The following is a 27,747-nucleotide window of genomic DNA, read 5'->3' as shown; positions in this document are numbered from 1 at the left end:
GGTGGTGATGAGGATGTGGTGATGAGGATGTGGTGATGAGGATGTGGTGATGATGAGGATGTGGTGATGATGAGGATGTGGTGATGAGGATGTGGTGGTGATGAGGATGTGGTGGTGATGATGAGGATGTGGTGATGAGGATGTGGTGGTGATGAGGATGTGGTGATGAGGATGTGGTGATGAGGATGTGGTGGTGAGGATGTGGTGGTGAGGATGTGGTGATGAGGATGTGGTGATGATGAGGATGTGGTGGTGATGAGGATGTGGTGATGAGGATGTGGTGGTGATGAGGATGTGGTGATGAGGATGTGGTGATGATGAGGATGTGGTGATGAGGATGTGGTGATGAGGATGTGGTGATGAGGATGTGGTGATTAGGATGTGGTGATGAGGATGTGGTGGTGGGGTACCCATCACTTCACTGGGACTATTTATAAGGGAGACGATTCCTCAATGGCAGTTGTGTGTTTTTGGTGGACCAGAATGGAAGTCATGAGCATGCTTCTCCATCCTAAAAGTGCTCTGCTCCAATTTCACTGTAAATGCTTCAAGGCTCTGAATGCCACTTTCTGCTCCAAACTAATGTAATCTGGGTGCTAACAAAGGGTGTTGGGGGTAGAAAAGGAGCCAAGAGAAGATCAAGTCCCATCTCTTGTAGGTGCAGAGCTAGCTCTCCACTCAAAGGCAACAGCACTATGACTTAATGATCCAGGATACCACCTGTCTTCCTAGAAGAGCCAGCCTGAGCCAGTGCTGGGTCAGAGGGATGTCAGTCACAATCAGTCCACCCTGCTGTAAGAGCTGCACGTTGCTTTTAGCAGTGATGTGCCGGATAAAACTGTGGAAAATCCTAAGCGCAGATTTAAGTCAGAAGCAGCCGAGCTCTTCTTTTAAATGAATTCAGTGCCAACTCAGATCTGAGGACTGCAATGGGATTTTCAAGGGAAAGTTGCTACCCAGCAATCAACAATCATTAAAGAATAAAAGACAATATGAAGACAGAAATATAGACAACTAGTTAAATTTTCACCAAAACCTCATACCTTTATATTCTCTATGTCTATCATTTTTCTATCTGTCAATCAGTCTATCTTGTATCTATGTATCTTTCTCCCTACCTACTTACCCATGGTCTATTTTTATAAAATATGTTGTCCTTTTGCAGATACAGCATCCAGATTGAAAAGGCAACCATGGAAAAGTCTCAGGAATGTCCTTGACAGAATACAATGACTTCCATTCTTTCTTTCTGTCTGTCTGTCTGTCTGTCTATCTGTCTATCCATTAATCTTATCTATCTGTCTATCTGTCTATCTATCTATCTATCTATCTATCTATCTATCTATCTATCTATCTATTAATCTTATCTATCTATCTATCTATCTATCTATCTATCTATCTATCTATCTATCTATCTATGTATCCATCCATCCATCTATGTATCTAGCTAGTCTCACTTCATGGCTCAGGCTGGTCTCAAACTTGCAAGCCTCCCGCTGAGAGTGTGGGATGAACTTTTGTTTTAAGATGTCCCAGTAAATCTGGCAGTGATTAACTTGGTCATTAAAAAAATGCAGGTGTATATGTGAATGTTTAGAGAGTGTTAAGAATCTCCTAAATTAATTTTGAGAGCATTACCACTTTGTATATCAGCACACAGTTGGAAACAACTTAAGCTTCTGAAATTCCTTCATGGAAAACATGAAACAAATATTCAAATTCAATTTTTGTCTGTTTGTTTTGTTTTTGGGACAGGTCTCACACTGTGTAGCTTTAGCTGTCCAGGAATTCACTATGTAGACCAGGCTGGCCTTCAACTCACACAGATCCATCTGCCTCTGCTGCCCAGCTTTAATAGGAGAAAAAAGGATCTCAGAATGTCAAACTTTAGAATCAGTGACCAATAATCAAGCATCAAATGGTAATCGTTATGGTACCTTTATAACAAAAGCACAAATTAGATGAAGAGCCAACATGTGCAGTCTGAGATTAATGTAGTTTATCTACCAGAACAACACAAATTAAACTGGCTTTTAGGCAAAATGGAGATAATATATTTTTTTCTATCATCAGAGATTCTAGCCATTCCGACGTGCTAACCGAATACAAGAGTGAAGAGAAAGCTCCGCTCAGTGGGCTTTGCTTGTCTTCCACTGTCACTCACAGTGAACTCAGAAGACACACTCCAAAGTGTAAATTCAGCGTTCAGAATATGTCAGTGCGTTACTAATGCCTGCGCATGTGACCTTAGCAAAGCAGTCACGATGCAGCAGAAACAGATAATGACAGTTAATAATCGACTCAGACACTAATTAGGAAATGACCTCAAGTAATCTCTCCAGCCAAGGTTCATGTACAATAAGGGTTACATCAGTGCATTTGATTGTCTCGACCTCATGTTTAACACTTTGCTATAGCTACAAAACCATTTAAATATTCATAGCATATTTTCAAGTTGTCTGGAATATGTTTAAATAAAACATTTGCTTACTTAATTTTAGGACCTCTTAGAGTAAAGGGTGAGCGCTAGGAAAAATGCCCTGCTCACCAGTTCCAGGAGGCAGGTGTCTCCAAATAACCCTTCCAACAGCGACTGCCCAAGTCACAAAGTTCTGCAAACTCGCCCAGATAGGGTCATGCTTCCAGTATGCAGAGTGTGCTATGCAAACGTGTCCTCATCCAAGGACGGATACCGAGACACCTCATTCTATCACTGTGAAAGTAGATCTGGCAAAAATCTATGTCCGGTAACTGTGCCAAGGTGAATTCACCAACGCTTACACTCTCACTTAACATTTGCATACAGAAATGGGGCTAACCTGGCATGTCCACTTCTAGGCACTTCCTGCAGACATCCTAGAGTCTGTCAGGTATGCCCGTGCACCTTGGCCTGAACGGGTAGAGTCCTTAACTGGACAAAGTAATTCTCCCAGGGCAAGGAAAGTAAACTATGTCTGACAACAGAATAGAAAACAAAGACTTGCAAAGACTCTCACAAATAAGAGTACCATAAGAGCGTCTCTCCAGCAGCAGCATGGGAGCCATACCTATCTAACATCAAGAAAACTGGGAAATTAGAAAAGAGCTTGTAAGCATTTACATCATCTCTGGGTGCTGGAATGGCAGGTTTCTTTTATGGCATATCAGAGTTTTTCTACAGAGATGTAATACTTAATTCTGAAAGTAAGAAAAAGTTAGGGAAATGTATGAATTTCTCAATGTATGCCATATTTTGGTGAAATTGAGTTTTGAAAAATACCTGATCCTTCTGAACTCTCATTTCATCAACTTCACTTTCCGCATACTGTGGATCCCGGGCAGGGTCCTGGATTGCCTTCAGCGTGCTGATATTCTGAAATTGGAATTCTGCAAGTCATCTCATGCCCATAACCCGCACTGCAACGACCACCCTCTGTCTCAGGGCCCAAGCTCTGTCAGCCTGGCACTGTGAGCATTTCTGTTTTCTTCAGACTCTTGGAGATCCACCTCGGACACGTGTGTCGTCTCCCCCTCCCCCCGTCAGATGTCTCTCCCCTCTAACAGGCAGAGAGCTTAGTCTGAAGGAGGACAGAGGCCGCGTCTTACTCGGCTTTTAACCTTCATGGTGCTTTGTTTACAACAGTCTCAACAAACATTTCCTTGTTTAGGAACACGAGAAATAGAAACAGCTATCATGGTAGAACCCTGGTGGCACTTCTCTCACAGCTGACTGGAGCTTTCCAGCAAAGGGGAATACATACCTTTGGGGGGAAGAGCTTTTCATACACCTTTTTCCACAGCTCCATTGGTGAGTGGGCCTGAAGCTTTCCAATGTCACTATCGGGAACAGGAGGGGACCCTAAAATTGAAAGTTTTACCCCAAATGACTACAGAGGTTAAATTATTGTAAACTATTAATAAAGCAGATGTTATTTACTAAAGTACAAATCTTAGGTCACTCATTTTCCATCTTCACATTACAGACACCTGATGTAGGATTCCCTTCTGTATGCTGTGAATACCACTGGTTAATAAATAACTGCTTTGGACCTATAGAAGGGCAGAACTTAGCTAGGCAGGGAAAACTAAACTGAATGCTGAGAGACGGAAGGCGGAGTGAGAGAAAGCCATGGAGCCGCTGCCAGAGATAGACATGGTGAAACCTTGCCGGTAGGCCACGAACCTCGTGATAATGGGTTAATTTTAGATGTAAGATCTAGCTAGCAATGTGTTTAAGTAACTGGCCAAGCAGTGATTTAATTAGTACAGTTTCTGTGTGGTTATTTCGGGAGTCTGGGTGGCCAATAAATAAACAAGCAGAGGGCAGCCAGGAACACACTAGCAGCCTCTTACTACAGACACCATTAAAATTATGCCTGCCTAGGCTGTTGTGCTGGGAGAGGCAATAGGAGGTAACGGGTGAGCTCTCGTTCTCATTTTCCATGCCCTGCACCGGTTAGTCCTGGATCTTGATGTTTACACTGAAACACGCATATATGCTTGTGTTGCAGTAGTACCAATTGCTTTATGTAAAGCTGATCACAGCACAGAGGTTCATTGCTAGTTGATAGTGAACTGCCATTAAGCACAGCTATATTTTATAGCCTTAGGAAACAGTATCAACTAGAACTGTGGGCAGCAGATACACTAAAAACCCACTAAAGTACGTGGAATTCAAGGTAATACAGACTGGCAGACTCTTCTACATGTGTGTAAATGCAGAGTGCTGGAAAGATGTGAGATAAACTTCCTACACACACTTACAGAAGATTCAGCTTCTTCTAGTACTGGAATTGTACCAAGGATCCCATCCATTTTAGGTGCTCCATCACTGAGTGCTAAAATGGTGCTAGCCCTACCATTTTAGTGAGGAAATATATTTATATCTTGAATATTTAAATTACTTTAAAAAATTAAAAAAAATTCAGCCACTTTCTGGCAATTTTCAATCTATAACCAGAGACTTTCTTTCTAACATCTTTATTGTCCCCCAAATGTTCAACTATTGATCTTCAAGGGCTTCCTGACCATCTTCGTGATACGATGATGACATTGATACTAGGAACTGAACTTGGGTCCTTTGGAAGAGTGGCAAGTAGTCTTAATTGCTAAGCCATATCTCAGCCCCAGATCTGTGATTTTTAAATTCAATAGTTAGCAAGGCTTTTCTGACAAGCTAGTCTTACAAACAGAAGAATTCCTTCAGCATTATCTATCAGTACATATTTTTCACAGACAGAAGAATTCCATCAACATTATCAGTATACTAGTCTCACAAATGGGAAAATTCCATCAGCATTCTCTATCAGTACACCATTCTCACAGACGGAATTCTGTCAGCACACAGACTCTCAGTGCTCCTGAAATGAAGCAGGCACCACTAAAAAAGATGCCAATCTGCCTCCACGGCCATCCATTCTTTGCTAAGGTCCCTACATCTGAAGCCATGCCACCTTAGCTCCTAGGTGTAGTAGAGGATAACACCAGCCTGATGTCATATGAAAAATCAAACCATACCCAAGGGTCTAAAGGGTCTAGGCCCCAAGAGTTTCACAAAGAAAACAGCTTTCTTGGTCAGATAAGGGGCTTGATAGCTAGAGTATGGAATCGGTGAGAAAATACACCTCAACAGCAAGGCAAACTGCTTGCTCTTGTCCTTCCCTTAAATTTTAAAAGAGCATCTTGCTATACAGTCCAATCTGAATGGCCTTGAGTTTAAAGCAATCCCCCTGCCTCAGTCTCCAGAGTGCTAGGATTATAGGTGGGATATACCACCACATTCAACTGGAAAACTGTCTTATAATGAAAAATTAAGGCATAGCCAACGGTTCTCGGTTTATCCTATCGCTTCAACCCCACAGAGTTGGTCATTACTGGCAGCGTACTCTGGAGTCCCCTGACTACCCTGTACTCCTTATTTCTTCTAAACCTCGGCACCAGAACTTAAAAGTGCATTTTTAGAGTAGAAGAGAGATCAGAAATCTGTCTCCCATGGAGTGCCACTCTTTCTGTCACAAATATGTCAATGTGTGCAAGCTACATCAATTCTGGGTATACAAATAAATATATATGAAATAACTGCCAGAAAATGAAGCCAGTCGCTGGATACCAAGAAAACAGGAAGACAAAATCAATAAGTAATTTAAAAAGAATAAGCAATATTAATAAGTTCACCAACCTATTTGACATAAAGAGTCCAATCCTGCTGTGATAAACAGTGGTTTATTCTGATCCACACATATTGATTTGCTGTATGGCAAAGAAAAAGATTCTAATTTAGTTCACCAATCGAATATGCTGCTACACTCTGCTGTAAACACAGGGCCAAGTCTTATATAAGTCACTGATGAGAGTATTGACCCAAGTGGACCAGGGAACACTGACTGACAGACTCACACCGCTGTTCAAACCAAGGGAAAGAGCAAGGCAAAAAACACAGATGCTAAACTTCCAACTCCACTGAAAGTTAATAGAAGAAAATAATAACAAAAGGAAAGCCAAAGAGATGGGAGGGAAGATGTAAAGAAATCAGAGAATGAGAATAATTTGGAAATATCTAATGGTACCTCTTATCAACACCAAATGCCAGCTGGTTGATAACGCCACGCATTTTCAGTAACAGAGCTTCTGATTTGCTGGTGAACTGCACAACAAACAGGAGACCCAGTTATACTGTGTTCTGTGATCTCTGGAACAGGTAAAAATTGGTTCTGAACAAGCATGAATACTGAGAGAACTACAATTTCTTTGCCTCAAAACACATTTGGGAAGACAAAACAGGAAGTGAATAAAAAATCTTGATAAACCTGCCCCATTAGCCAGAGCCCCTGAGTGCACAATGCAGAAAGGGCTCCTGTGAGCCCTCCAACCATTTCACCTGCTCCAGTGCTCAGATTTGCACATTCGTATTTGCCTGAAGTGTGTGTGTGGTGTGACACCAGCACTCCTAGTTAGACAGCATCAAAAGCAACTGTGCAGCTGCAGGTGACTGCCACCACCAAGGTAGTTGCGCGGCAGCTGCAGCTGCAGGCGGGACAGTCACCCTGAGCTCCCTGAAGTGACTGTTTGGCTTCTCTTTCGAATTGCCTGCAGAGCCTGAGAGAAGAATTACTGAATACTCTCATGGGTGAACTATAAGAGGATCAAACCAGAGCCTCTCGGGAGAGCACAGGGATGTGGCTTCTATCGATAATTAGGTTCTGACACTGTATGGAACCAGGAGGCATGGCTACTCTAACAGCTAAGTCAGGGATGGCCTTCTAAAGACCATGCCATTCAGAGGCAAAGGAACAGCTGAGATGTACAAAGGGACAGGGGTGGGGACCTTAAACTAGAATGAAATATATTGACAGAGCAAAGATATAAACTTTGGTTCCCATGACAGATCCACAAGATCACGTTAATTCTGGCACAAGAAAAGGCTCACAGGGAAAGTAGTCAAGAGGGGCACTGGGGTACAAAGATCAGATACAGTCATTTAAATCAAGGGATTAGAGCAACGATAATGCTTATCATATGATATTTAAAAATAGGAAAATTTTAATAAAATATGATTGTTTTGCTTAATTTTACTACATAATTATATACTTATTACAATATATTAATATATTGTTATTGATTTAGACTGTGTAATTTTGTAATACTTTATTCGTATGTGAATATAACCACAAATATGTTTCACAGGATGTAGGGGTGGGAGAACATTAGGAACTTTCTCACCAACCCCTCCAATGCTACCTCTCACCCCCCCCCCCCCCATGGCTGTGGACCTCCTCTCTAATCTGCTCAGTACTGGGGACGACCTCACCCTCACGCAGAGCAACTCGTCCCATCTTCAGATAATGATCATGCAAGAACGTTCCTTTCTATTGATTAGTACTAAGGTATTAGTATTAGAACGTTCCTTTCTATTGATTAGTACTAAGGCATTAGTGTTAGAACGATCCTCTCTATTGATTATTTTAAAAACTGTAAAAACATTTTCCAAATCATCGTGTCAACTGACATACAGGCAGACAGAGCTCAGGCTAAAAAGGTAGCGAGAACACATAATGAAATGTATTTGGAAAGCTCTAAATGCATATAAATTGAAAATATAGAGAATACGTTTTCAGCCATGAAAACGAAGGGCTCGGCCATGCTGCCTCTACATTTCTCTGAGTGCTTTAATCCAGAGGAAGGGAGACCATTAAATATTTATTCAAATACTAAGGTAGCTTCATTTTTGTTGTTTGAAACAAAGTCTCATTATATAGGCCTGCAAAAGGTAGTATTATTTTAAATCCTAAAATTAATCATTTCCTTCCTTCCTTTCTTCCTTCCTTTCTTTCTTCCTTCCTTCTTTTCTTTCTTTCTTTTGTTTCATTTTTTCTGATACAGGGTTTCTTTGTGTAACCCTGCCTGTCCTGGAGCTCACTCTGTAGACCAGGCTCGCCTCAAACTCACAGAGACCTGCCTGCCTCTGACTAAGTATCACCACCTGACCATTTTTTTAAAAAAATAATTTATTTATATTTAGTGCATAGGTGTTTTGCCTGCATGTATATCTGTATAAGCGTGTCAGATCCCCTAGAATTGGAGCTATAGACAGTTGTGAGCTGCCATGTAGGTACTGAGAACTGAACTTACGTACTTTGGAAGAGCAGCCAGTGCTCTTAACTACTGAGCTATCTCTCCAACCCTACCTTTCAATTGTACATTTTAAGTTTGCCTAGCAAAAGTAGTTCGGAAATTAAGGTAGTATTTTTTTAGCAAAACGATTTTATATTTTATCTTTTATATAAATGATAACCAGCAAAATCTAGCCCTACTAGAGAAGATAATTATAACTCTCAACTTTCAGTTTGGTTTGTCTTACTATATAGCTCAGGCTGGCTTGCACTTGGGTGCCTCCTAACTCAGCCTCCTGAGTGTGTCCAGCTGTCACAACCATTTGCTAACTAGCTCCATGTTTCAGGCCATATACTGAGCCCTCCACACATCCCTTCTGCTGCTCCTCATAAGAACCTTATGAAGGGGCTGGAGAGATGGCTCAGAGGTTAAGAGCACTGGCTGCTCTTCCAAAGGTCCTGAGTTCAAACTCACAGCAACCATATAGTGACTCACAACCATCTGTAATGAGATCTGGTGCCCTCTTCTGGCGTGCAGGCATACATGCAGGCAGAACACTGTACACATAATAAATAAATAAATCTTAAAAAAAAAAAAGAACCTTATGAAGAAGGCACCATTTCCATCCCCTTTCACCTGAGAGGACGGGGAAGCTTAAGTGAGCCGCTGGAATCACGTGGCTAATAAGTGGTCACACTGACATGGAGGTGAGGCGGCATGGCTTCAAAATTCATGATTTTGGTTTGGTTTTCTTTTGTTTCTTTTTCTTTTCTTCTTTTTAAATATATTTTTTTCTTTTCTTTTCTTTTTTTTTTGAGACAGGGTTTCTCTGTAGCACCCTGGCTGTCCTGGAACTCACTCTATAGACCAGGCTGGCCTCGAACTCACAGAGATCCACCTGCCTCTGCCTCCCAAGTACTGGGATTAAAGGCATATCTTTCCACCACCTGGCCCAAAATTCATGATTTTAACCTCCACAACATCATTTCTTTTATATAAAAACAACATCTTATTAAAATTTTTCCATTTCCTTTTGAGGGAATAGAGATTCTAATTCTTAAGAGGAAAAAATGAAAATGAGCGAAAACAGCAATCTACCTCTGTAAGCTTGCCTAGCCTTATAGATAGATACAAGCGACGTGGGGAGGAGAAGCCACAAGCAGAGTGTGCTCTGTGGACACCCTGCCTAACGGTCTGCAGGACCGGGGCTTTGGCAGTGGGAAGGAAAGAGGACAACGGTGCATCTGTTATCACGTCTGTGAGCCTAGCTCCTCCTCTGCACAGGGGAAGGACTGACCATCAGCGAGGCTCCGTAATAATGCGCAACAAACCGGAGTGTCTTGCATATCACCTTTCTCTTCTCAGGATCGAAATCCTGTAGGAAAAAAAATGATTAAAAGGGAAAATAAGCCGAGAGATCTCCACAGCTCACTCGGGGAGAAACACATTATTATCTTTAAGCCCCCACCCTGAGGAGTTGGGCTAGGTCACCTCCGCATCCATGTCTACAGAGACTGAACAAGGCTGAAGTCTCCTACTGCCACAGCTATCAGATCTGTTTAAATGCTTGGCTTAAGAGAATCCAGATATAAGCCCGCATTTTATCCTGCGGAATACCCAAAGGATTCTCTGACAAGCCAAGATAAGAAGAAACTAATTTCCTACTTTCTTCAATTTAAAGTTGGGAAGTAAATCTTATCCCTCAGCGGTTAAAGATTTGTTTTCCAAGTCTTCAGCCTCGTCCCTGTTCTAACCATTGTACTTACTTCTTTGGTTTACTGGACCTTACTTTCTAAAACCCTTAAGACAGGTGTCTCTGAGCCTGTCCCTTCCAGTTATTGTTCTTATTCATCATTTTGATTTCTCCCCCACAAAGCATAGCCATTCATGCCCAACGAACAGCTAGAAATGGGAGTACTTACCTGAAAAATATCATATTTACTTCCAATTATGACCAGGGGTATTGGAAATGGGTCAATTAATTCACGATCCTGTTAATAAATATACTTTGTTGATTATAGCTGTTTATTGCTATGCCCTCAGGATTTTATATTTACTTAAAAACCCACCAGTTTTGGTCTCTTTATGGACCGTATTTGCTGTCCTAGAGTCTGACACTTCACCTCATGCTGCATTTTAAGTGTAAGCTAGAGACCGCAGTTCCCTAGACACCGTGGTACTCATTTGTTTCCTTGTGCTGCTGGTCTAGCATTTCTCTGTATAACCTTGGCTGTCCTGGAGCTCGCTCTGTAGACCAGGCTGACCTGGAACTCACGGAGATCCACCTACTTCTGCCTCCCCGAGCGCTGGGATCAAGGGCGTGCACCACCACCTCCCGGCTACTGCTCTGTCTCCTCTCATTGTAAACCGTCTATATGGAGTTTCTCGCTTATGTTCATTGTTTGCCATTTGGCTTGTTTTGATCTGATTCTACGTCAGACGCATGCACACAATGGACACCAGGAAATGCTTCTCTTATTTTCTAAACGATGACATTGCAGACTGTATTAAATAGCTTTGCTGCATCACAGCAACTTTATAATTAAATAGTTTTAGATGGTGAGAGGAGCATCATGACATGTGACCGACACTGAGTGTCTGTAAAACACACGCTGCTGGGGAAGGCAGTGGGAACTCTGCTCCTGCTTCAACTGCAACTTCAGCCAGTCTTTGCCAGCTCAATCTGCAGTCTCATCTATATTTTACAGAGATTATAAAATCAATATCAAAATTCTACTCTAAAACTCCATTTCTTTTGAGGGGTATGGTACACCACAATAATCCCAGTGATATCTAACAAGAAGACGACATAGCCATCTTTTCTTTGTTTTGCTCTTACTGAGGTTTGATGAAATTGCTATAATTTTCCGGTGAGCAGGTTTGTCTACATCAAACAAATTTTAAGTCATGCAGAAAACTACAGAAGCTGCGCTGTGATGCTGCCTCTGCTCTGTGGGCAGATACCAGAGGGAACCAACAGCAACTCACCGGATGGTCCTTCTGCATGCCGCTCCACATCTTCTGCCTCACCTCAGAGGCTGCCTTGGAATTCATCTTCCCCAGCTTCAGTATCACTCTGTCTATATGACTTTTGGTGGCTTGCAACAAGTTTTCCATGGTGGGCCAAAGGTCATTAGGTTTGGAGAGATCCAAAACAAGAACAATAGAAAATGTCCTAAAAAGACAACAACAGCTTGAAAGAGCAGATTCCTGATCCTGGCTGTTGTGGGAAGGGGATATACTGAAATTCATGTGAGGTTGTGTAAGAAGGACCCAAAGCCAGACAATGTGCACAGAGTGAGAGACCTTGGAATACTCAGCCTAACTGGGTTGTTTCCACCAACTCCATATCCTCAAGGCTCAGAGAACTTTGGAGAAGAGGAGGCAGAAAGAATGTAAGAAGGGAAGGAGGAAACCAAGGAAACAAGGCCCTGTAATCAACATGATCTACACACACAGGAACTCAGAGCCTGAGGTAGCATGCACAGGGCCTGCACAGGGCTGCACCAGATGAGATCCTAGAGCCGAAAGCAGAAGTACACACTTGCTCCCATCCCTAAATCACAATCTATCTCCAACTGATATCAGCTTTTAAATGAAAATTTTCTCTAAGAAAGTCTATGATGGGGGCTGGAGAGATAGCTCAGAGGTTAAGAGCACTAGCTGCTCTTCTAGAGGTCCTGAGTTCAATTCCCAACACCCACATGGTGGCTCACAACCATCTGTACTGAGATCTGGTGCCCTCTTCTGGCATGAGGCAGAGCACTGTACACATAATAAATAAATTTTAAAGAAACAAAAAAGAAAGTCTGTGATGGCTGTTCTTAGTAGTCAGTTTGACTACAACTGGGCTCAACTAAAACCCAAGTAGCTAGATATACTTGCGAGAGGTTTTTGTCTTAATTAAATCATTTGAAGTGGGAAGACCACTTTTGATCCAGATCTTTTGAGGGGGGGGAAGAGTCATCTTGAGCCTGGGCCACACCTGCCGGCAGCCTGTATAAAGGGCATGGAAGGAGGATGTTTGCTTCCTATTGCATGCTTGCTCCCCCTCTCGCTGGCAAGTCCATTCCTTCACCACCATTAGAGCTACTTCTTTGGGGTTCCAGCGTATCCTCAAGACAAGCTGAGACATCCATCTTTGTGCACCTTGGACCTTTCACTGTTTGACAGACATTATTGGGCTAGCTGGACCACAGACTGTAAGCCATTTGAATAAATCACCTTTCTAGCTATATAGAGAGGGAGGATGGGGAGGACGTGAAAGGAGTGGAGGATGGGCAACCCTAATTAGGCTATACTATATGAGTTCTGTCCCTCTAGAGAACCCTGACAGACAGCGTTTCACTGGGGAAACTAACTACTTTTAAGGTTAGACTACATACCCAGCCAGCAGAACACAAACAGAACACCACCTCTGGAGGTTGTCTTGTAATGTTATCTCAGAGCTTTTTCCTCAATTATTTTTATCTCTTACATTATTTTTATTTTAATTTATCTCATATGTATATAGATTCTCTTTTACCCTAATTTGCATATATATTGTGGCTTCCAGTTTTGTGTTTTTATGGGATTCTTGAGTGGGTCTTTGTGTCTATATATACTTCTTAAGCCTTTTCTTGGGTTTTTTCCTTCTGTTTGTTTGTGTTGTCCTATTCTGATGTGTTAGTTTTTGTCTTGTATTATATTATATTTTATTATTATTCCTTCAAAACCTGTTTATTTTCTAATAAACAGAATGGGGTGGATCTGGATGGAAGGGAGGATGGGGAGGACGTGAAAGGAGTGGAGGAAGGGGAACCCTAATTAGGCTATACTATATGAGAAAAAAGTTTATTTCCAATAACAGGAAAGAATAAAACAAAACCTAATGGCACTGTACAGTTATCTACAGAAGACCAGGTCTCCACCTGGTGGCAGTCACTCTCTCTGTGACTCGAGGTGCTCTCTGTACCAAATGTCCTATGTACACATAGTCACTTTTGTAGTTACGCAGAAGGCTTTGTTGGTGAAGTGCTTACCAAGAAAGCCTGAGGCCTGGATGTTCTGATCCCCAGCCCGAGGACTGGATGCTCAGGTCCCCAGCCCGAGGACTGGACACTCAGGTCCCCAGCCCGAGGACTGGATGCTCAGGTCCCCAGACCAAGGACTGGACGTTCAGGTCTCCAGCCTGAGGACTGGACGTTCAGGTCTCCAGCCTGAGGACTGGACGCTCGGGTCCCCAGAACCCATGTGAAATTCTGTGCATAGGACATGCACTTGCAATCCCAGTGCTGGAAAGCAGAGACGGAGACTCCCTGGGGCTCACTGGCTAACCCTGCTACTGTCGATGAGCTCCAGGTTCAGCAAGAGACTCTGTCTCAAAAAAATGAAATAATGTGAAAAATGATTAAGAAGACACCCCATAGTGACCTTTGACTTCCATGTATAGGCAGGCACACACACACACACACACACACACACACACACACACACACAGTAAAAATAGTTATGCTTTTAATCCCAGTACTTGGAAGGCAGAGTCAAGTGAGTTTGAAGCTAACTGGGCTATACTGCCAGACCCTGTTTCAAAATAAAAGAGAATAAACTATATTTTACTCAAAGGAAGAAATCACTGGATGAGTTGAGTCAGTCTGACCAGTATTCCGCGAGCTCTGGAAAAGCATTTGTCTGTAAAGAAGACACCAGCCCACGGCTCTTCAGGCCTGAGTGGAACAAATGGTTGCCTGGCCCTTGAGTTTGGCTCAGTAACAGCAATGGTTTGGGTTAACTTCTGATGAGAAAGATCTTCACATTTAGTTTTTGTTCTTGGCTAAGATCTGCTGTGTAATCATCCTTCTGTACACTGTGAAGACGCGCTGCTCTCACTGGTTTAATCAAGACCTCTGAGAGCCACACTGAGAGAACACTTGGAGAAGAAACGCGGAGTCACCAGCTAGACGCAGAGGAAACTGGATGTGCAGAAGACGCCAGAAGCCATGCCACGTGGCAGCAGGTAAATTATTAAATATGGGTTAATCTGAGTCGGGAGAGCTAGTTAATAACAAGCTGAAGCTATCCACTGAGCATCTATAATTAATAATAAGTCTCTGTGTGGTTATTTGGGAGTTGGCTTGTGGGACAGAAAAATTCTGCCTACAAAAATCAGTTCTTAGTAACACCGAAATAAAATTTCCACATCTGATATGGCAAATGTGTGGGAGTGTCTGTGGGTGTGCCGTTTACCCCTCAGTTTCAGTTCTTAAAAGCCAGTATCAAGAACAACAACAACAAAAGTTAGGCAGGGGGCTGGAGAGATGGCTCAGTGGTTATGAGCACTGCTCTTCCAGAGGACCCAGGTTAACTCCCAGTACCCACATGGCAGCCAACAACTGTCCGTAACTCCAGGATCAGACATCCTCACACAGATACATGCAGGCAAAACATCAATACACATTAAAAAAAAAGAGAAAAAGAAAGGTGAAGTAGTGATGGTACGCACCTTTAATGCCAGCACTCAGGAGGCAGAGGCAGGAGGATTTCTGGATTGGAGGCCAGCCTGGTCTACAGAGCAAGTTCTAGGACAGCCAGGGCTACAGAAAGACCCTGTCTCAAAAAAATCAAAGACAAAAACAAAACAAAACAATCAAATGGATGCCAGTAGAGAGATCTCTCCTCTCCAACACAGTAAAGCTTAGTTGGATGAAATTTATGCCCTGGCAAGGCTGAAGCAGGCATGGCAGCCCATATATGGCGATTCTGTTGAACTTGCTCATATTGGGTTTAATGGTCTAAGCTGATGAGGACGACTGATTAGGTCTCTTCCTCATGACAGATGGTTGTGAGCCACCATGTGGTTGCTGGGAACTGAACTCAAGGCCTCAGGAAGAGCAGCCAGTGCTCTTCACTGCCAAGTTCTCTCTCAAGTACTTGGTTCAGTAATACTACTGCACACTAAACTCCATGGGAAACTGACAACAGCCAGACGAAGAAAAGCCCCAGAGCTGGGTTAACTCACACCAAGAGTGGAAAGAATTAAACTTTTCATATTTAGCTTTGAAAATGAATTCATCACCCAAATACTACTTGACAGTTTTCCTTGCCAGCAGGCCTGAAAAGTACATTGCAGGCAGGAAAGCACCTCACTCAGCCCCAGCCAGAACCCTGAGTCTTTCCAGACTTCTCAAGGAGCACTACAGACTAAGATCATAGAAAGAAAGGGCGGCAACCTCCAGACAATAAAAAAAAAAAAAACTGCCTCCAAAATGAAGACCCAGGAAAGCCTGGGCACATGTGTGGAACGCCTGTGGACATGTGTCCCACAGAACACCTGTGAACGTCCACTTACCTCAAGGTGTCACATGTAATTGGTATGCTTATTAGGTCCAATAAAGAGGTTCCTCCACCCAGTTCCCAAAAGTGGGCAATGTCTTTTGGCTGAAAGAAAATAGAGTTTAAATAATAATTAATCTTAAACTTTTGAGTGTTTTTTAGACATTATTAACACCTACCAATAATAATTATAGATATAAAATATTCACCCTCAACTAACCCTTTCTTCTTACTTGAAACATTCGTTTTCCTTCCTCTATTCCATATCTTGAAATGCATCAAATGCATTCCACAAACAAAGCTGAGCCACCAGGAATATGCTTTCTGCTCACTTTATAAACATTATTATCACATGAAATAGACACGTAAACAAATTGAAGTATTTATTTATTTTGTGTATATGCATGGATTCCTTTATGCCAGAAGAAGGCACCAGATCTCATTACAGATGGCTGTGAGCCACCATGTGAGTACTGGGAACTGAACTCAGGACCTCTGGAAGAGCAGCCAATGTTCTTAACTGATGAACCATCTCTCCAGCCCAGAAAATTTAAGTAACACATTTAGGATTCTCGGGTTCCAGATAAACATAAAGCAGTGAAATAGAACATTTGGATTTAGAAATATAGACGCTCAGAAGTGGACAAGGTGTGCAGGTAAGCCCTGAGAAATGGGGGACAAGGCAGTGAGAGCCCAGAAGTGCAGCAGGAGACGGGAATGAGCTCGTCGTGCTTTGCAGTTTGGAGGATCCTTTAGCTAGGAGGGTCTTATGGGCCAGGCAGCCATGTGGTTTGGAACAATCTGACCCGAGACCACCTCCCAGGACTGTTCATTGGGGCGTTTCTCCTGCTGCCCACTCTCAGGCTGATGCTCAAGGCCTCTGTACTAGGAGCTGACAAAGTGTTTCCATCTAAAACTCATAGTGAAACATTTAACCCAACCAAGTGTGGAGCTCTGCAAATAAATATAGAAAATTCCCTGCTGTGGCCCAATTAGAGGAAAAGCTGGTGAAACCCGGTCACGTGGGTTCTCAGGTACCTGCTGTTATGAACTAGAATGGGCAGGAGGCAGCAAAGCAAGTTTTAGGTGAGTATACATTATTTTCCTTTTCGGGGACAAATTCTTATCTGTAAAGTAATTGTACAATGTTGCTGCTGTCGGCATTTGAGTCACTGATGTTTGTGGAATGAATCGTTCTTCACAGGAAAACCTCTCAGGTCACACTGTGACAAAGGAGGGTTTATAGCCTTCTCGAAAGCCGAGCTGGTGAGAGCTCTTTCACATTTCCCACACCATGAACCATCTGAATCGCAAAACCGAAATCCTCCTGCATCACAGTAAGTTATCTTTTCTTTTTTTTTAATTTCTCAGTTTTAATAAGCAACTTTCATTGGTGGATCCAGGAAGCAATAACAGGCTTTTAAAATTCTTGACACATTTACATCTGTCATCTAATCCTCTCTTTCTTTTTTCTTTTGTGATACAGGGTCTCACTATGCAGTCCTGGCTGGCCTGGAAATTGCTGACATTGCACTCACAAAGTTTCACCAGATTCCACCTCCCGACTACTGGGACCATGGGTATGTGCTACCACATTTGGTCATTCTTTAATACATTATCTAATAAACATTTGAACTAGATCATTCTATACAAATATGTCTTTGTATGGGAATAGTAGGACTTTCTATTCGAGATGGTTCTTCCACACACCTAAATTTAAAAAATGACCCCCTCTGGTTCTGAGACTTCCAAAAGCAATTCTACTTAGGAATATCTGTCCCCATACCATATACTATTCTAAGTTCTTCCTCTGTGCTGAACCACTTCTGACATCCTCTGCACAGACACTAAAACAGACGAAAATAGGAATAGTCTCATGGCCTGTAGTCTCCAATAGTACTACCAACTTTTAGATTCTTCTCGCTCCCAAAATGCTGTGGGTTAGACTCATGGACTAAAGAATGCTAGCCAAACCCTCTACCACCGAGCTACAGTTCCACACTATACCTTTAAAAACACCAGCAATTTAGATTTTAAACAGTATATTTTCACAAATATTCCACAGTCAAGCCCCATATTTTTAGAGGAACCAAGAGTAACTCCTAAAATAGATCCGGTGATTCAGTCACAGCTGTAATGCCGGCCCTCAGGAGCTTTGAGGGATTGTGAGTTCAAAGCCATTTAGGAGTACATAGTGAGCTCCAGATCAACTTGGGTGTATAAGAAGAACTTGTCTGTGAACTGAAACAGAACCTCCAGGTGATGGAGAGAGGACTCGGTGACTAAAGGTGCTTATTGCTCTTGCAGAAGACCCTGGTTCTGTCCCAAGCATCACTATCAGGCAGCCCTCAACTGGCTGTAACTCCAGCTCTAGACAATCCCATGCTTTCTTCTGGCTTCTGTGGTCACCTGACTCTGTGCAAACACTCACACAAAGATACACATGAAAATACATAATTTAAAAAACACACTTTGGAGTTACCATGCAATATGTGTGTGAGTGTATGTGTGTGTGTGTGTGTGTTTGTGCACGCACATATGCATAGGTGGTGTCCTTCTGTATATGTGCTGCTTTTATTGGTTAATAAAGAAGCTGTTTTTTTCCATTGGCTTAACAGAATATAGCAAGGCTGGAAGAGATATATAGAGAGAGTAGGCGAAGTCAAGGAGAAGCCATGTAGCCAGCACAGGAGACAAATGCCTCTGCTGGAGCCCGCCAAAACTTTGCTCATAGGCCATGACCTAGCGGTGATGCACAGATTAATGCAGATGGGTTAGTTTAGGATATGAGAGCTAGCTAGAAATACGCTTAAGCTATTGGCCAAACAGTACTGCAAATAATATAGTTTCTGTGTGATTATTTCGAGTCAGGGTGGCCAAGAAACGAACTAGTGTCCTTTGCCTACAGGTAGGGGGCAAATTTCACTAGAGATCACATGCAGCCAAGTAAAACCTCCAACATCTGGAATGGGTTACCTTTCTGTTAAATTGCTGGCCAATGGGGTTCCATAGATTTCCCCACCTCTCTCAAACATCACAGGCTATTACAATGCTATTGTTTACCCTCCAAAAACAGATGGTAAAGCCCTACTGCAGAAGACATCACTTACTTATGTCATTGACCATGGAGAAGTTGAGCTCACACACAGCTATAAGCTTCATATCTGATGATGAGCATTCATAGTATCAGGAGGTACTTTGCATGATAGCACAGGAGAAAAGTAAACATTAATATCACCTCGCTACAAACTCTGCAGCAGTGACCTGTCTGCAAGATATACTTTGCAGAACTGGCACAAAAGTTATGGGAGCAACCAGCCACGTTTTGATTAGATTTAAGGCCCGTCCCATGAGATGCAACCTGTGTCTGACACTGTTAATGAGGTCAAGAACCTGAGTCTAGCCAGGTTATGGGCCTAGAGACAAACCTACCATTATTATTCTTCTAAATGAACATAGCAATAAAATGACAACGGCTATACTCATGGATCAGTGCACTGCTCAAGTCTCATCAGAGAAGCTTCTGGAAGTAAATGGTGAGTAACACAAGGACCCACAACTGGACACTGTATAGAGAGTGACAGACCTTGGGGCATTCATCCCTAATGGATGTCTTTATCAAATCCCTGCCCTCAAGACTCGGGGATCTATGTGGAAGGGGAGATGGGAAGATTGTTAAGAGTCAGAAGTGGTGGATGAGCCCCAGGAAATAACGTCTTCCCTACACAACAGGGCTGTTGTTTATAACACTTATAAACTCACAGAGACTGTGAGAATGTACAAGCGATGCATAATATTAAGATAGATAAAATCCTAGAAGGGGAAGCAGGCACCAAGTTCTTAAGCAAGAAACTTTGAAATTGATACTTGCTGAGAGAGGGAAAATCAGTTTTCCCCAATGGAGTGCCACTGGGTGTACCAACCACACTCCAAGGCAGGCCCCGCGTGCAGGGTGACGAGTTGGCAAATACAGAATGATTCCACACTTTGCTTTTCTGTGTGCTTTTGTCCTTATTGTTTGGTGGGTTTTTGTTATGTTTTTAACTTCTTTGTTTTGTTTACTTGGGATTTTTCCTCTTTTCAAAGAGAGAAAGAATATAAAGATGAGTGAGTAGAGTGGTGGAAAGGATCTGGGGGGATGTGGAGGAGGGGGAGAGTATGTTCAAAATATATTGTATGACAAATCTAAAAAACAACTAAAAGTTACAAAAATGGAGATATCAATAATGTTATTTTCATTTGAAAAATAGAAAAGGTTTCATTTATATAATTACTATAAGTATGCAAAGAACCCTATATCACTAAATTTTAAAGAAATCTAATTTCATGCTGAGCCTGTTGTCACATGCTTATAATTTCAACGATACCCAGAAAGTTGAGATAGGAGGATTGCAAATGTAGAAATGCAGGGTCATCTAGGCTACAGAGAGAGTTTTAGGCCAGCCTGAGATACATAAGATCATATATATATATATATATATATATATATATATATATATACATACACACACACACATATATATACACACACATATATATACACATATACATATATATCCCAGAACAAAAGTATCATATAAACAAGGAACTCAAGATGTTAAGTTGGCATAATTAGGTCAAAGAACTGTACAAAAGTTGTGAATAAACCTTTTTCAATACTTTAGGATACAACAGGGAAAGTGAAAATGTCTTCACAGGTTAGGTAAGCTTCCCATCAGCGGAAGTGCATGTGAGGTTCAACAGTACACGTCTACGACATGCACCATTGGCATGTCTGTTTTTTTGCAGATCACACAAAGCCATCTCAATATCATGGCTTCCCATCTAAGGCAGGAGATATGACTTCGAAGTGAACTCACTGTGTTGTGCCCCTTTGTTCTTCTTCCGTAAGTATATTCCAAAGCTAAGGTTGGCTTTGCCGGCTCATCCCTGTATAACAAAGGCAGAATTATTACCGTGATGGTGGAACAGGTTTCTTATGCTATCATCCTACTGTTTGTACTTCTGCTTAAACACTTTGTTAGTAAAGAGGGGACCCTGAATACCAGCACTGAGGTACACTTATAAAGGTGTTATTCCACACGGCCCAAATAAGCCCTTCAAAACCACCATAGAGGTTTTAGTGGCATGTGCACGAGCCAGTGGAAAAGTGGTAGCTGGCAGCATCAAGGGCCACGCTGGGTCACCAGCTCTCTGAATCCAGGTCATGTGGGAAATACCGACTTGTTTGCTCAGGCTCAGTGTCAGCTGGTAAGGACACCAAGGGAAGACTTTTATGTAGTTCTTTATTTTAAATTTCAACCCAAATATGAACAATGGCATAAAACCAACAAACAACTTAAAAAATATTCAAATTATTTAATAAATTATTCATGCAAGTTTAAATTGTTTGGTAAGCAATTATTTGCTATGTATTTATTTTTAATTTGGTAAGAAGTACATGAAGTAAATTTTACTGTTATAACCATTGTGAGTGTGCATTTCATAGTATGAAGTATATTCATTCACATCACTGGGCAGACAACCCTCATGACTTCTCAGCCTGTAAAACTGCAACTCCACATACATTAAACCATTTCCCATGTCCCTTCCAGTCCGTGGCTACTGCTGTCCTCCTTGTTTCTGCTTCTGTGGGATTAACTGCTCTGAGTATCTCATACAAAAGGAACCAGAAAGTTTTGTGTGTTTCGTGATTGGCTGATTTCACTTAGCATAGCAACCTCAAAGTTCACCTACATTGTAAAATATGACAATTTATTTCCCTTTTTAAATGAAAGATTTACTTATTTTATGGATGAATGTGGGCCTACATGCATGTATGTGCGCCATGCACATGTCAGGTGCTGTGGAGGCCAGGAGGAGCTGGTTCCTTTGAGTCACAGATATTCATAAGTGACCACGTGGGTGCAACTCCGGGTTCTCTGCAAGAGCAGCATGTGCTGTCCAGTGCCAGAGTTCTTTCCTTTTGGGGCCTGAATAATATTGTATTTAGTTTTAACTTGAAGAACAAAAACCACAAGTTTAAGATTTGTGATTTGTATATTTCTAAGTGTTGAATATTTTGAACTTTATCTTGGCAGATATCATTCTCAGGATACATACCAAGTACTATTTGGCTATATTTCCTTAAAACATAAGTCTTTCAGGAAGCAAGAAGCTTCCCCTAAGACAAAATGTCTGACACAGTCAACCCACAATTTGAAAGATCATTGTATATCTGGGTATACTTCCAGAGAGGGCTGAAATGAACTATTTTAATTCAATGTTGCAGTTGTACTTTATCTTAAACTAATGCTACACTGCATGATTTATTATAAAAACACCAATTACAATCATTGTTCATACAGGCATAGATTAGGCACAATAAAAAGAACTTAAATACCAAGGCAGCATAGCCCAAAAGAACATAAGCACCACTGGAGGTTGGGAGATGGTGGTAACACTTCTCTTTCAAACAGGAAATCTAGTATCAACCCCATATTGTTCAGGTTCTTCTTAGTCTTATCTTTAAAGGCGCTCTTAAAGGTTGTATTTGAGACTGAGAATTAAATACTTAGAATCTCAAAACTGCTTTCCTTCCATATCTTTTGGGGCTAAGGTGCTCTGCTGCAGCTGGAACAAGCATGATTGCTGTCTAACAAAGGCTGACATAACACTCACCTGTCAAGACACCTTAGAATAATAGTAGTCTTTCCCTAGAAATTAAACAGAAAGGATCCCACGTTATTGTCGCCTACATGCAAAATTTTATTAGTGTTCGTAACTGTGGCCCAAAATAGCTTCTTAAATCACTTGAGTGATAAATTACCTGGAAACTAAAAACTAGAAACTTTCAGAATCACTTGAAAGTTTGATGAGTGGGAAAAGTGAACTGTCGACTTTCCATCACAATCTAACCACACCGCTACTATGATTATAAAGTCCCGCAGATGACAGGTATTAGCCGATCACATCTCACTCTAGGGGTCACCTGACAGCTGTCTTAAACTTTCTCTTTACTCGGCAGTGCTAATTACTGGGTAGGCTGATTGCTGTATTCTAAAATCTCTCCATCCCAGTTGTTGAAGCGGAAATGAAGGGAGAGGAAAACATACAAATACAAGATGCGCTGTAGGTAGGCGCAGAGCCGACGGTGCACACACTCTGTTGAAGTGCCTTGTTTTCATCCAGAGACTTCCTTTTTAGGAGTCCGTAAATGTGGGCTTTAGACACTAGCCATGAAGCTTAAACCACACCCTCCTCAGAGGCTGGTAGGGTGGTTCAGTGAAAACGACTGAAGGACTCCAGGCAAGGAAGAGATGGGAAAGGCTCAGCAGGACAGACCCACTGCAGGAAGTCTCTGGGTGTCAAGGAAAAGTTTGGAAAACCCTAGGTTGCTAAAAAGACAGACTATTTTACTATATTTCTCTCTCTCTCATACACACACACACACACACACACACACACACACACATATATTTAAATATTTATTTATCTATCATAAAAGGCTACATTTTTTTAGACCAAAAAGATGGTAATAAGTCATTCCAGATAATATGTGCAACCAGCTCAAGTGAACTCTTTGTGAGGAGACTACTGGAATACCATAAGCAACATGCACTGATGAAGTATGGATGGTGTGATACAAAACTGAAGCACCAGAAACCTTGATAACAAACAAACTGATTACGGCAATCCACACAAGGAATATGCAGCTATCAGGTATGGCAATGTAAAAATACATTTACATGATAAGAGGTCAATTCTGAAATGCCTTTTCCTGCTTCCTTTATACATGTATGCTTCTGTCTACACACGCACACACGAACACATTGATGGGCATTATGCTCCAAGTGTTTCTGACTGACAGGTCTGCAGTTTTCTCTTGTGTCTGCTACATGTCACTTCCATGGCTTTCTCTTGAACCTTTTCATATCTAGGAACAGCATGACTTCCAAATCACAGATGCAGAAGCATATTTTTCAGCCTCTTCTCAAGGAATCCCAACAGTCTCCTTCACCTCAGGAAAGGTCTAAAAAAACCTGCTGACCCCGACGTTTGTCTTCTGCTGGGCCCCTCCTACTTCCACCACCCTTTCCCACCCTAAAGTCAGCAGTTCACTGCAATCGCCCTTGCAAATATCAATGGCTTCCCCATCTGCAAACACCTGTTCTAGAGAAACTCAACCACCTTTTAAAGGAGTAACATGCCAGCACGGGTAAACCACAGGCCTAGTGGCAGTACACAAATTATTTATCTTTGCACATTAATATTTCAAATTGTATATAAATTTATATCCAGTTTATTTCAATTCACATTATTTTCTTCCAAAACTCCTAACTTTTTTCTTTCAAACCTTACCTTATTTTTATGTATTATTTTTATGTGGTGGTAGTTTTGCCTAAGGGTAGGTCTGTGCACAATGTGTACTGCTGGTGTCTGAGGGAGCCAGAAGAAGGTTTCAGAACCCGTGGGACTGGAGTAACAGCCAGTTGTGAGCTGTCATTGGGTGACAGGACCCAATGTCAAATCCAGGACCTCTGGAAGAGCAGCCAGTGCTCTAAACTGTTGAGCCATCTCTCCGGCCTCAACTTTTTTCTTATTATATAATTGTTTGTGCCAATAAATATAATTTTTAACAATAATGGAGATTAAAAAGTCCAACTGAGGATATCTAGTGTTTTGGAGATATTTCTGAGGGGATGCTGAAACACATCAGGCTGCTCACTGAACATGTAGCCCCACCTTTGTTTCTGGAAGTTTCCTAGTTTTTCAGCACCCTTACGTAGAAGCATGAGACACAGAGAATGAATAGTAACATGAACTCCAAGTAGAACAGAGCGTGATGCTAATGGATTCCAGCATCCAACAGCTCTCAAGCCAATGCTACATGGATTCCAGCATCCAACAGCTCTCAAGCCAATGCTACATGGATTCCAGCATCCAACAGCTCTCAAGCCAATGCTACATGGATTCCAGCACCCGGCAGCTTGCAAGCCTTGGCCTTTCGTGGACAGTGTCACTAGCAGCCTTTGCACACAGGAATTCTGTGTGTGGACATGATACATCTGTTCTCACTGTGTGGCTACAATCCACACTTTTAGTACACGTAGCCAAGTGACCTTACAGAGAGTGGGGACTACCATCTCATTTCCTCCACATTCTAAAACAACTAAGTCTTTGATAAACATCACTAACACAATTCAATTATATCTTCATAGAGATTCCTAAAAGTAAAGTCACAGAGTTCATAGTGTGAATGCTGTAAAGACTGACCTAATGACTTAGGGGTGGACTCAGACATTTAAGTGGAGCCTGGACTTTATATGCAATCAAAGCAGAAGATCTGAATACTTTGAATTATGAAATAAAAATAGTTAAGGGTATTTCTAACATTTTTTTCACAGTATAATTTTTCTTAGATCAATGACAAGCCCTTCCCAATTCAGTGAACATTCAGAGTTGAAAATATGTAGATTTAATCATAGCATTAAAGTAAAATTTGTTGCTGATTGCTAAATTATTTCAATAACTGAAAAATATTAAAGTATTACCCCATTTTTACTGCCAATGAAGAAAACAGATTTTTCTCCAATTTCAGCTCCATTCCCTTCACTTCCATGACTTCTCTTTTTTTCCACTTCAGCTTTTGCAATTTCCCAGAGAGTTTCACTGCATAAGAGGTAGAAAAACAAAAGCCAGAGAAACAGAAGGAATTCTTAGAAATAGCTATTTCCAGCAGAGAAACTTTATTTCAGTAAGATTTATAAAAATACTATTTCCTGGAAGTCAATAACTAGGTAAAACCATGAAGGATTTTTCTAGCACCCTTCACCTGGAAACGGTTGGTGAAGAATACTGAAGCTGATAAGCAGAGTGCCTACTTTCATCCCTCTGCCGTGAGAAAACATCAGAAAGAGCAGGCTTATCTGCCCCACAGTTCCAGGAGTCATGGCAAGCAGGAAGCTCAAGGCAGCAGGAGCATGCCACAGCTAGTCCCGCCAACAGTCAAGAGTCAAATGCAAGCATGCAGACACGCATATTTGCCTTCTTGGGTACACTCGCTGGCCAGGAAGCTCCTGCGATCTCCTGACTTTAACCCCTCCCCAAATACCCGAGTTTACAGACACCTATCCTGTCCTTGCTTTTCACCAACCTCAGGTCCTCATGATTGAGCATCATGCACTTTATCCACCTCCCAGTCCTAAGTAAATATTTGTTGAGCAGCTAATACATGCAGGCCTCTGTGCTAATCAAATCTGTTTCTTCCCCTCTGAAATGTCAATTTTTTTTTTGTTTTGTTTTACAAGACAGGGTTTCTCTGTGGCTTTGGAGCCTGTCCTGGAACTAGCTCTTGTAGACCAGGCTGGTCTCGAACTCACAGAGATCCGCCTGCCTCTGCCTCCCGAGTGCTGGGATTAAAGGCATGAGCCACCACCGCCCAAAATCTGCTTTCAGGACCATAGTGATTGTTACGCTGTCCCTGCTCATTTAGTTGTAGGCGCCGGCCTTTTAAACTACAAAAGTTATTGATGGTCTATAATTATTACTAGACAAGAACCAGAATCCGGGATGCTGATACAGTTAAGTGGTAACATGCCTGCCTAACATGCATGAGTCTTTGGGTTCAATTCCCAGAATCCCCAAACAAAAAGGGAATGTTTTTAAAATGTCAAAACAGGAAAACAAAGTCAAATAGAAAAAAACCCGAGATGTTGCACTCAACTATTTTATTCCATGGGCCAGCCTCCAGGAACCCTGTCTCCATCTCTTGCTCTGTTTACACACCATCCCTCCAGAATGTGACTGTGTTTCTGAAGTACCCAGTAAAGGGAAAGAGTTCTTCCATCTGCCATGCTTCCCACAAACAAACAAACAAAAACGGTACTAACAGCTTCACTACAGAAACCAATGAGAAGGCGATGTAAAGCGGATACATTTCCAGTCCTGAACTTCATAAACAACCGCAGTTCACGCCAGAAGGGGGCGAAAGATCGCTGGCCCTCTACTCTACATCCTTGTAGGCCATTTGGTGGTTCAGGTACTTTAAAGGACCTTGCAGAGATGAAGAGTTCAAATGTATTTCACAAGCCATCAATACCCCCAACCCTCCGCCTTCAAGGAGGTGCTGCACCTTCGCATCTGAAGTAGAGAAGTCAAGCACCACGAGGTAGGGGGCTCTGAGAAGGAGGCTTTGTGATCTGGTTCACCATTGCCTACCCTCCAGCCTGCAATTCAAGTGGCACTCAAGAAACGTCTAGCCGGGTGGTGGTGGCGCACGCCTTTAATCCCAGCACTTGGGAGGCAGCGGCAGGAGAATCTCAGTGAGTTCAAGCCCAGCCTGGTCCACAAAGCGAGTTCCAGGACAGCCAGGGCTCTTACAAAGAGAAACCCTGTTTCGAAAACAACAAAACGAAAAGGAAAAGAAAGTAACGTCTATGTAATCAGCGAACGGTTGGAGTTGATGAGCTTTCCTAGTCGTTTACTTTTCTACTTGTTTGTGATAGACTCCTCAAGCTCTAGGCCTATGGGATGTCCGGGGTGGATAGCGGCGGCGCGGTAGGTACTGTTGCGGTCCAGGCCCACAATCTCCCACCCACAGCGCCAGGGCTGGGTACCTCCGCCGCACCCTCCCGTGCCCCTTCCATGTCCAGGTGGAAAAGAGGGGAGGCTATGAATGCCTCGCTGGCCGGTTCAGCAATACCTGGGCATGGTGACTGTGCAGCCCCAGATGTCCTGGGTTCCGCGTGGAAAACAGTTCTGACCACGGCAGGCAGCAAGCTCCTACTTGGGCCTGAGAATGCCGAGGCTCCTTGGTTGCCATGACAACAACGTGCCGTCGTGCCGAAGAGAGGTCTCATGGGAAGT

General features: G+C 42.3%; 1 protein-coding gene across 2 annotated transcripts in view; it reads right to left on the bottom strand.

The window, feature by feature from the left end:
- Dync2li1 (dynein cytoplasmic 2 light intermediate chain 1) overlaps positions 1 to 27,702 on the bottom strand; it is a 32,779-nt gene extending 5,077 nt beyond the window's left edge. Inside the window, exons 1-12 of one of the 2 annotated variants that reach the window (XM_041631156.1) lie at positions 27,584 to 27,702; positions 25,434 to 25,551; positions 22,561 to 22,595; positions 20,760 to 20,829; positions 15,917 to 16,005; positions 11,578 to 11,764; positions 10,512 to 10,580; positions 9,887 to 9,964; positions 6,546 to 6,622; positions 6,158 to 6,228; positions 3,741 to 3,838; positions 3,260 to 3,352 (exon numbers count right to left, since the gene is read on the bottom strand). In XM_041631156.1, the coding sequence (XP_041487090.1) occupies positions 3,260 to 3,352; positions 3,741 to 3,838; positions 6,158 to 6,228; positions 6,546 to 6,622; positions 9,887 to 9,964; positions 10,512 to 10,580; positions 11,578 to 11,764; positions 15,917 to 16,005; positions 20,760 to 20,829; positions 22,561 to 22,595; positions 25,434 to 25,551; positions 27,584 to 27,591 (993 nt within the window). In that variant the 5' untranslated portion in view covers positions 27,592 to 27,702. The remainder of the gene's footprint in view (positions 1 to 3,259; positions 3,353 to 3,740; positions 3,839 to 6,157; positions 6,229 to 6,545; positions 6,623 to 9,886; positions 9,965 to 10,511; positions 10,581 to 11,577; positions 11,765 to 15,916; positions 16,006 to 20,759; positions 20,830 to 22,560; positions 22,596 to 25,433; positions 25,552 to 27,583) is intronic. The other variant, XM_041631157.1, reaches the window with a different exon arrangement.
- Positions 27,703 to 27,747: the final 45 nt, after the last annotated feature.

This window comes from Microtus oregoni, unplaced genomic scaffold (assembly GCF_018167655.1).
Source record: "Microtus oregoni isolate MIOR12 unplaced genomic scaffold, Mior012 000036F_ref0000092, whole genome shotgun sequence".
Lineage (NCBI taxonomy): Eukaryota > Metazoa > Chordata > Mammalia > Rodentia > Cricetidae > Microtus > Microtus oregoni.
The sequence above is the reverse complement of the archived record's forward strand: the minus strand, read 5'-3'. Positions and strand labels throughout refer to the sequence as shown.